Genomic DNA, 10,262 nt, shown 5'->3' with positions numbered 1-10,262 from the left:
AACAGCCCAAAAAGTTTGCATCCTTCACATTAATTACCATTAGCAATCGTAGTACATTCTAATCTGTATATTGCTGGTTCTGTATGTTAGTTTAATCGCATGGTGTCAACAAGTTCCCTGCCCAATATCAGATACAATATTACGTTACTTGGCTACACCGTCTTTTAATGATGATTCACATTTCATTACTATCAGACATATGACTGCAATTTTATGTGTGTCCATGTTCACTAGAGTCATGTAATATTTCAGTTCTTTTTGTTTTTAATTTCTTTGAATTCCAGTGATACTCCAAAACTGCTTTTAAATAAAAAACATTTGGGTCTGCCATTGTACAAAAAAGAAATTAAGGCACACAAATAACATGCCAATAAAGATCAGCCTAGCACTTAATTACCCGATGTTTGTCACAAAATTGCAATGAAGCTGTGCGATACTGCTTGAGTCATAAAGCCTACTGTAAAAATATAATAAGGTGATAAAATGTCTAATAAAAAGTCTGCTGGCCAATGAGTGACATGAAAGATTACAGTGCTGACCGCTGCAGGGCTCAGAAGCCTGCTGATACTGAAAGCAAGCGCTGGCCTTTTGGATTACAATCTGCCAAGGAAAAGCTGATTAGCAATGCTGCCACGCTAGCAAGGATAGCCCTTGATTACACAATGGCTGTGCACACGTGCCGAGTTGCTCAAACTCCAACGCCATTCTAAGGCAGCAATTGCCTTCCAGGTCGATACTGTACCAAGGTAGTGGTACAGTATCGCGATAGCTACACTTCGTCTCTCTCTCGTCTCTTGAATGAAGTTGAAGCCATTGTGACGTGCGTGTGTCTATGTGTGGAGTGACGCGTGCTACCTGTTACTGTATACGGCTAGAACTACCGCGTTTTCTCGCGATAGTGGTACAGTATCGCGATAGCTACACTTCGTCTCTCTCTCGTCTCTTGAATGAAGTTGAAGCCATTGTGACGTGCGTGTGTCTATGTGTGGAGTGACGCGTGCTACCTGTTACTGTATACGGCTAGAACTACCGCGTTTGCTCGCGATAGTGGTACAGTATCGCGATAGCTACACTTCGAAAACCACTAGTTTACAATGTTCATTGCTTACGGCCTGTTCTATTAAGCGGAGATCTGTTCTACTAAGCGGAGTATCTTTATAGGAAATTGCATTAGGCAAATCCGTTCCAGAGCCTTTTGCTCTACTAAGCGGATTACTCTATTAACCGGTGTTCTATTAAGCGGAGTGCACTGTACAACGCAGGTTCCATGGTGAAGGGCCCCAGGCTGCGAGATCAGAGGAGGATGTCATACAAGAGATTGGGAGGCAAGCCCCAATGAATGCAGATGATGAGATTGGGTGGCCAGCCCCAATGAATGCATATGATGAGATTGGGTGGCCAGCCCCAATGAATGAAATGCTGAGCGAGGCAGCAATTGACCTGGAAGCTAAGATCATGGCGGAGGCCCAGAGAGGTGTGATGAAAAGGCCGATACCCGAGAGGTACATCCAGATGACCATACCTGAAGCACTCGAAACTGCCAAACAAAGGCTCCAAGCCTTGTCCGGTCGCCTAAAGCGGTACACGAAAGAGAATGAGGCCAGACGAATAAAGAGGCTGTTCGCAACACAACCTGCGAAAGTGTACGCTCAGTGGCAGAGTCCTAACAACAGAGCTGACCCACCAAGACTAGAAACTGAAAGGTACTGGAAAGGCATATGGGAGAAGGAGGTTGCACATAACAGCAGTGCACAATGGCTGGTGACCCTGAGAGAGGAGCACAGCAACCTCCCTGAACAGAACCCAGTTACCATAACAGTGGCAGACATACAGGAAAGAGTCTCAGATATGAAGAACTGGACAGCACCAGGCCCGGACATGGTCCACACCTACTGGCTAAAGAAACTCACAGCACTCCATTAGCGCCTAGCAGTACAAATGAACCAGCTGCTGAGGGATGGGACTCACCCAGAATAGCTAACCGAAGGGCGAACGATCCTGATCATGAAGGATCCCTCGAAGGGTGCAGTCCCATCCAACTATCGGCCAATAACCTGTCTCTCCACAGGCATCATTGCGGCTAAGATAAGTGGACACATGGATCAATACATGAACGAAGCACAGAAGGGCATTGGTAGAGATACCAGGGGAGCCAAACATCAGCTCCTGGTTGACAGAACAGTTGCACAAGACTGCAGGTCCCGACGTACCAACCTGTGCATAGCTTGGATTGATTACAAGAAAGCCTATGACTCGATGCCACATACATGGATCACTGAATGCTTGAAGTTGTATAAGGTGAACAGGACCCTAAGAGCCTTCGTTGCGAACTCGACGAGGATGTGGAAAACCACACTTGAAGCCAATGGCAAGCCACTTACCCAAGTGTCCATCAAATGTGTTATATACCAAGGTGATGCACTCTCCCCACTGCTGTTCTGCATAGGACTGAACCCCCTAAGCCAAGTAATCACCAAGACAGGCTATGGATACCGCCTCAGAAATGGAGCTACAATCAGTCACCTCCTCTACATGGATGACATAAAGCTGTATGCTAAGAGCGAAAGGGACATAGATTCCCTGATCCACACAACCAGGATCTACAGCAGCGACATCGGGATGTCATTCGGGCTTGAGAAATGTAGTCGGATGGTGACTAAGAGAGGAAAGGTAGTCCGCACTGAAGGGGTCTCACTCCCGAAGGAACAATAGCAGACATTGAGGACAGCTACAAGTACCTCGGTGTACCACAAGCCAATGGCAACCTCGAACTGGCAACAAGGAAAACAGCTATGGCCAAATACCTCCAGCGAGTGAGGCAAGTCCTAAGAAGCCAGCTCAATGGCAAGAATAAGACCCGGGCAATAAACAGCTATGCCCTGCCAGTGATCAGATACCCTGCAGGAATAATAAGGTGGCAAAAGGAAGAGATTCAGACCACGGACGTTCAGACCCGAAAGCTCCTAACCATGCAAGGAGGGTTTCATCCCATATCCAACACCCTGAGACTGTACGCAAGCCGAAAGGAAGGAGGCCGGGGACTAGTGAGTGTGAGAGCCACTGTCCAGGATGAAACATCCAAGCTCCATGAATACATCAAGGAGAAGGCTCCAACGGATGACGTACTCAGAGAATGTCTCAGACAATGGGGAACAGAAGATGAGGCGCTGGAAGAGGGACCACCATGGGAGGACATGCCCCTACACGGGATGTACCACCGGACCATAACTGAAGTGGCTGATCTCAAGAAGTCCTATCAGTGGCTAGAGAGGGCTGGCCTGAAGGACAGCACAGAGGCACTCATCCTGGCTGCTCAGGAGCAGGCCTTGAGCACCAGAGCCATCGAGGCCCAGATATACCACACCAGACAAGACCCAAGGTGTAGGTTGTGCAAAGAGAGATAGAGAGAAGAGAGATAAAGGGCAGAGGAAAGCCATTGTAGTGGATGTAGCGGTCCCAAGTGATGGAAACATCAGGAAGAAGGAACATGAGAAACTCGAGAAATACCAAGGGCTCAGAGAGGAGCTGGAGAGAGCCTGGAAGGTAAAGGTGACAGTTGTGCCTGTGGTGGTCGGAGCACTCGGGGCAGTGACCCCCAAACTAGATGAGTGGTTGCAACAGATCCCGGGAACAACATCGGACATCTCAGTCCAGAAATGTGCAGTGCTGGGAACAGCAAGGATACTGCGCAGAACCCTCAAGCTTCCTGGCCTCTGGTAGAGGACCCGAGCTGAATGAGGGACGGACACCACCCGAGGGGTGAGATGAGGATTTTTTTTAAAATATATATATATATATATATACATATATAAAAAATCCCGCCCAAAATCCATGTACCAAGAATGTTCGAACACTCACGTCGACATAATGCAACAGCCGCTCCTTCTCGTTGACTTTGTAGGTCTTGACACCATATTGCTTAGCCAATCGGAGAATGCGATTCTGTGTCGGACCGACGTAAGCACCCCCCAGGTCCACCCATTTGGTCTCCTTATTCTAAAATAAAAGATCATATAAATGCAGTTAAGACATTGACTCAGCTATAAGGAGGCATCTTTTATTGATGGCTTTCCAAGGTCCAAACATGTGCACATGCAAGGATTGCATGGATTGTTTGCAGTCACTAGCACGTTCATAAACAGTACAAAATTGCTATGCTGAAAATGGAAGCAAATGCGAAATGACTTTAAGATTAAAAATCAATTCATTAAGATTAACTTACAACTTTATACTCATAGTAAAGTGTGTTTCATGGTACAGCAAGAAAGTCCTGAGGCTTGTTTCATCTCGGGACTTTCGGAACTTACCCGCGCAGTGAACGTACGACCGCCAACTCTGTCGCGGGCTTCCAAAACAACAGGACTCACGTCGTTCTCCAGCAACAACTTGGCTGCACTCAACCCTGACAAGGGGAAAAGATGACCTTATCAGTCACAAGACAAGTCATCACCACAAGTCATCAACAAGATGGCGACCGAGCAGGCAGCCGTCAGCAAGTGCTCTTCAAGAGCCTTTCTTTTTGTTGTTGTTTTTTGTGGTTTGTTTTGTCACATGGTGTTGTTGTTTCATCGTGTGGACGTGATGTGGATTGTTTTCAGCATTTTTGGCCATGACATTCGTCCAAGAAAAAGAATCTGCGCTTGGTGGTTGCGCCTTCTCGGCATCACGCACGTACCAGCACTGATTTTTTTATTGGAAGGAATGTAGGAGCCATCTGACTGCTGGACAGCCCCAAGACACTTGTGTTTTTTGCGCCTGAAATGGGCAGCATTTTTCACAGCCCCGCTTTGTTCAGCAGAAATGTCGGTGCTGTTGGACAGTCTGCGGCTGGATGGATGCATGGCTTGAGGAGCCAGCAATGAGTAGAGGAGCGTCAGCGCACAGTGCCAATGCGTATGTGGAAGTGGGAGTCGTGGTTTGGAATTGAAGTGGATTTACATGGGACGAGATGTGAGCCAATTTCTTTTTTGTTAATGGACGCTACGGCTTCTTGGTGCTTTCAAACTTAACTTGCAGCAAGCGTGTGCACATTTTCAGCATGAGGGTCTGTGTTCCACTGGTGAAAGGACACTTCGATTCACATCTCTTTCATCTATAACTGCTTCTAACAACAAAGTGTATGCAGAAAAAGTGGTTGAGATTGCATGACTGTCTGTGTCTTATGTGTTGTGTTGTATTATTTTGTTATTTTATGTTCATTGTTCTTTTGATAGCAGCGTGGGCACCCGCAGCGTCTCCTCTCTCTCCTGTGGTTGCGAGGAAAGTAATTTCATCCGTGCTGTATGTTGCACATGTAGCACATTTTGACGATAAAGTTGACTTGAACTTGAAAACAGTCCGATTTATGTTTACCTGTCCGGTTAATCGTTACCTCTGACAAATGCAAGGCGTGAAAGAAGAGTTTACCTCGATTTCATAACAGATCCAGAGGGAGGGATTTTTTCTTAACTCTGTCAAATGTAAAACATTTAAAAGCAAGGTCTTAAATCATCCGCCCTGAACTCGGAAGTGGTCTGCTGCCTAACAGAACACACAAACACACAACTACACAACTACTGTGCTTTTGTTTGGTTTTTTAAATTTCTATTAGAGTAAAACAATGTTCTTTTTTTGCCATTTGACCCATAATGGAATTGTCTGTCATACCGCAGAAACAAAAATTGTCTTATACCATTCTAGAAAACATTTGGTGGTCTTCTAGGACCTTGTCAAACAAACACAAATGTTTTACTGTACATGTTTTTTACTTCTCTTAAAGCATTTTTCTTTGCTCACTCCGGTAACAATAAAACTCATCTTACATCATCCTCTGTGAACGAGAGTAGCCTCCTAGCATGTTGTTGGACAAACAAATGTCATTCAACACCTTTTTTGTTGTAGTTTTTTACTCTGGCCAGGAAATTCTATGCTGTTGCTGTCTACTATGGATGAGGACAAATAAACACAAATGTGGCGCTTTAAAACTGTCCTCACCGTCGTTAATAGTTTATTTCTTTTCTTCTCATTTTTGCTGTTAAACCAGTATTTTAAATGGTACAGGCCGTTTGTCTTATATCAACCCCCGTCAATCCAGAAATGGTCTACTAACATGTAGATGGACAAATGAAAGCTTAGCTCCTGTTGATATTTAAATCCTGAGTAGCTACTGTATATGGATTCTAGTTTTGTTTTCTTATGATCCCGTGCAAGTCTTCTGGACTCTCATTTCTACTTAGTAGACTTCTCTAGTCTTGTTCGCCTCACCCTTTTCTCTTTGTGTCTAACAACCAACCTTTTGTCCTTTCTTCATTTGACCATCCATTTCAATCTCTTTCGTTATTCTCATCACAGTAGGAGTCAAAGGAGTTGGATTAATTTACTCATTTTCCAACTTCAAATGTGTTGACTTGTGGTAACCGTCGATGAACACTTGAGAAACTCACCACAAGTCAGACAGGGGGGAATCATCTGATGCGAGAAAAGGGGCTGGCTTTCATACTCTGTGGCAGCCTTTTTCAAACTGACCTCAGTCTGAAGGAACTTGGGCGTGGGAAAAAACGCACACGCACACATGCATGCACGCACGCGCGCGCACACACACACACACACACACACACACACACACACACACACACACAGTGCCTGCCTGGGTGGTACTGGAGAATGTCAGATGAGGAGCCTGCTTTATTTGGGGGGTTTTAGCAAAACACCATCTGTGTTGTTGCTGGTTCATGTGAGGTAGGAATTATGTTCCTGACCAAAAAAAAAAAAAATAACTCCTCAAAACAAGCATGCAGAAAATATATACCGTACACTGTAGTGAGTCTGTACACTGATGCAAAGCATGCGTAGGATTACAAAATTCCAGGGATTTTCACATTTGGATAGTGGGAGTTAAACAGGAAGATGTGGGACTAAACTAGGAATTTACAAAATGTGCATAATCCTGATTTACACAACCATATTTCATGCAAGTACATTTGAACAGATGTGGGCAATTTACAAAATGTTGCCGGACTAGACAGGCGGGAAAACGGGCGACCAGCAGGGAGGGACTGACAGGCTTTCTGTCGGTATTGATAGAATGCCTTTGCATTTGAAAATTGAAGCGCCTGAAAGAGTTTAAGAAGAGGCTTGAGAATCTTGAGGGAAGGCACTTATTTAATGGAACATTTGAGACCTTTAAGATAAAAAGTGAAAGGAAACCATTTCACTGCTCCTGCATTCTGATCCTTGTGTTTAGTCAGGAACTAATTCATTGGAAATAAATCCTTGGTCTGTATTTCAATGTGTGACCGATTAAGAGCCAAAAATAAAACCAGCTGTCCTTTCTTATTTTTACAATGGTTGCCCAGATTTTGGCCTGAATACACTTTCAGCCTTCCTACTGCTTCCAAATCCATCAAAGCCACACTGAGTCTGGAAAGGTTTATACTACTTTAAACATCGTTTGGCCTGCGTTAAACCAACTAGTGGGCCCTTCTTACACAAACACACTCAGCCCATCCAGGCTTTGGAGAACACATTAGCCGTAGAGACAGCGTTATTAAAGTGATGCTATTACCTGTGCCTGGAAAAGGTCATTGTCTGTCTTTGGAAACAAAGAGCATCTGTGCATTGCTTGTTTATGCCCACAGCTATAAGGCGGATGAAGAAACAGTAGCTGCCTATTAAGATTTTCCTTTGATAAGAAAGATTGTTTGGTTTGATTTAAAAGCTCGTATTATTCTTTTCTTATATATAAAAAAATACTGAGAGCAACTAGGATAAAAAGCTATTCTTGCCTGAATTGGCACAGAACATGAGCATCCAGACAAAAAGGTGGGAAATTATGGTTTAAGCTTTCATCTTTCAGATTGGCTGGGTAGTTTGTACAAATCTAGACTGAACAATGAAAACAAGCTCGCAGTGATTTGCAATTGTTTGATTCAGTCCTTTTCTAATGTATTTTTCAACAATGACTCTTTATTGTCACACACAATGTCACCTTTATTATGCATAATAGCATGGGTGTCAAACCTACGGCCCATGGGCCGGAACCGACCCCCAAGGAGGTTCGATCAGAAAAGTGAAAATAAAATGCATAAAAGAGACAGAATGAATATTTCGCTATATAAATCAGCATGTATTGTATTGTATTGTATTTTTAATAAGGTGCAATTCATGTAGTATCGGCTAGGGGACACACTGTTTTGATCAGAGCAGAAGACAGCATTGTTTTGATCAGAAAAGAAGACAACAGCAGTCTCAGTCTGTCACTGAGATAGACCCAAAACAGCAGACAACAATTTAGATTTTATATGCACACATGTAAATGGTTTAAAAAATACTTTCTTTATAAATCTAGTTTAATCTTAAAATTCATTGCTGTATTTTTCAATGCCAATTATTTGTTAAAGTTTTGTACCTTTGTACAATCAGTGGGATCAGTTGCAATGCATATATGTGAATGATAAAAGTAAACTGCACATTTGTCTCAGGAAATCTAAGGTGCTTCATGAAATGCTTTGTAAAAGACATGCTCATTAATTGTCAACATTTTCCGAAATGTTCTTGTGCTTCTTTAGACCAAAACAAAGGAAAGACATATTCATTCATTCATTCATCTTCCGAGTCGCTTGATCCTCACTAGGGCCGCGGGGGGTGCTGGAGCCTATCCCAGCTGTCTTCGGGCAGCAGGTGGGGGACACCCTGAATTGGTTGTCAGCCAATCACAGGGCACACAGAGACGAACAACCACCCACGCTCACACTCATACCTAGGGACAATTTAGAGTGTTCAATCAGCCTGCCATGCATGTTTTTGGAATGTGGGAGGAAACCGGAGCACCCGGAGAAAACCCACGCAGGCCCGGGGACAACAGGCAAACTCCACACAGGGAGGCCGGAGCTGGAATCGAACCTGGTACCTCTGCACTGTGAAGCCGACGTGCTAACCACTAGACTACCGGGCCGCCCGGAAAGACATATTGTTTTGGTTATTTATAGTAGAGTATGGTATAATTTTAATGGTCCGGCCCACTTAGATGTTAAGTGGGCCATATGTGACCCACAATGTGAAATGAGTTTGACACCCCTGCATAGGATACTAAGGATTAAAAAGCATTAATGAATATTTTTAAAAGTTAATCAATGACAATTACAGGTACAGTATAGACTTACTCAATACACAATACAGTACATTCCATAGCAAGCAGTGTTTTGGAATTCGAGGATTTTTACACGTGGGAGCTGACAGAAGCGGGCGATCATATATTTGTAGTCGCTGATAGTGTAGTGGTACACTTGCCTGACTTGTGTGTGTGTGTGTCTCAAATCAGCAATTAGCCACGATTTAAGCCTCTCCTGATTCACGCGAGGCTCTCCAATATAGTGTAACTCCTCTACAACGAAATCATGTTTGCAGCAAAAAAAAATTCACAACAGGGGACTTTTCACGACAGGTATAGCAAATTTATCTCAGATGTAAACACACACACGCACACTACACACACAGAGCAATGGGGAAATAAAACCAGTGCCATGCCGTTGCCTTGGCAACGGCGGTGCTTCTAATGGTTAATATGAAGTCACTTGGCAGCATCCAATGTCTCCCACATTTCGTGCACTCCATTCTGCACCGGACAACCAGGATGCTTTTTAAAATGGTCAGACACACACACATGCATGCACGCATGCACGTGCGCACACACACACACACACACGCACACACACACATACTCGCGCGAGCGCATGCAACTTTCAAATGAAATGCCGTCTGCTCTTCTTCCTTGAAAGTAAACAGAGGCAATCCACTAGAACAGGCATGTCCAAAGTCCGGCCCGGGGGCCAAATCCGGCCCGCGGTCGAATTTCACCCGGCCCTCGGCCCTGTCATAAAATCAGTGCCGTCTGGCCCGCAGGTTGGGCGCAATGGAACACGTGTTGCATTGACTGAGGTCTCGTAGACTGGTGAGTGATGTTTCATAGAGTACTGCTTCCCTCTAGTGGCTAAATGAGTAATAGCATTCACTAAATGAGTAATAGCATTTAGACACTAGAGGGCATCACTCACGAGTTAACAAGACATCACTCCGTGTTTATGTTGACTGATACGTCATATTTCAAATGATCCTTGCAGTTGTGGATATGTGTATTGCTTGTTCATTTCCCTGTTGTTCGAGTCAAAGGTTTTGTGACTATTGAAAAGTCATGGTTATACATTTTGTGTTTCAAATCAATCAATTTGCACTCAGGAGACTTCTGTTTAAGAAAAAGTCAAGTGAATAAGCAGTTGCTTGTGATA

At 44.1% G+C, this 10,262-nt stretch overlaps 1 protein-coding gene across 3 annotated transcripts in view; it reads right to left on the bottom strand.

Moving 5' to 3' along the window:
• mao (monoamine oxidase) overlaps positions 1-10,262 on the bottom strand; it is an 80,810-nt gene that overhangs the window by 17,795 nt on the left and 52,753 nt on the right. Inside the window, exons 2-3 of one of the 3 annotated variants that reach the window (XM_052081783.1) lie at positions 4,308-4,402; positions 3,859-3,996 (exon numbers count right to left, since the gene is read on the bottom strand). The exons of 1 other annotated variant lie outside the window; for it this stretch is intronic. In XM_052081783.1, the coding sequence (XP_051937743.1) occupies positions 3,859-3,996; positions 4,308-4,402 (233 nt within the window). The remainder of the gene's footprint in view (positions 1-3,858; positions 3,997-4,307; positions 4,403-10,262) is intronic. One more of the 3 variants, XM_052081785.1, reaches the window with a different exon arrangement.

Source organism: Hippocampus zosterae, chromosome 12 (genome assembly GCF_025434085.1).
Source record: "Hippocampus zosterae strain Florida chromosome 12, ASM2543408v3, whole genome shotgun sequence".
In the NCBI taxonomy this organism is placed as follows: Eukaryota; Metazoa; Chordata; class Actinopteri; order Syngnathiformes; family Syngnathidae; genus Hippocampus; species Hippocampus zosterae.
This window is presented reverse-complemented; position numbering and strand designations above follow the sequence as displayed.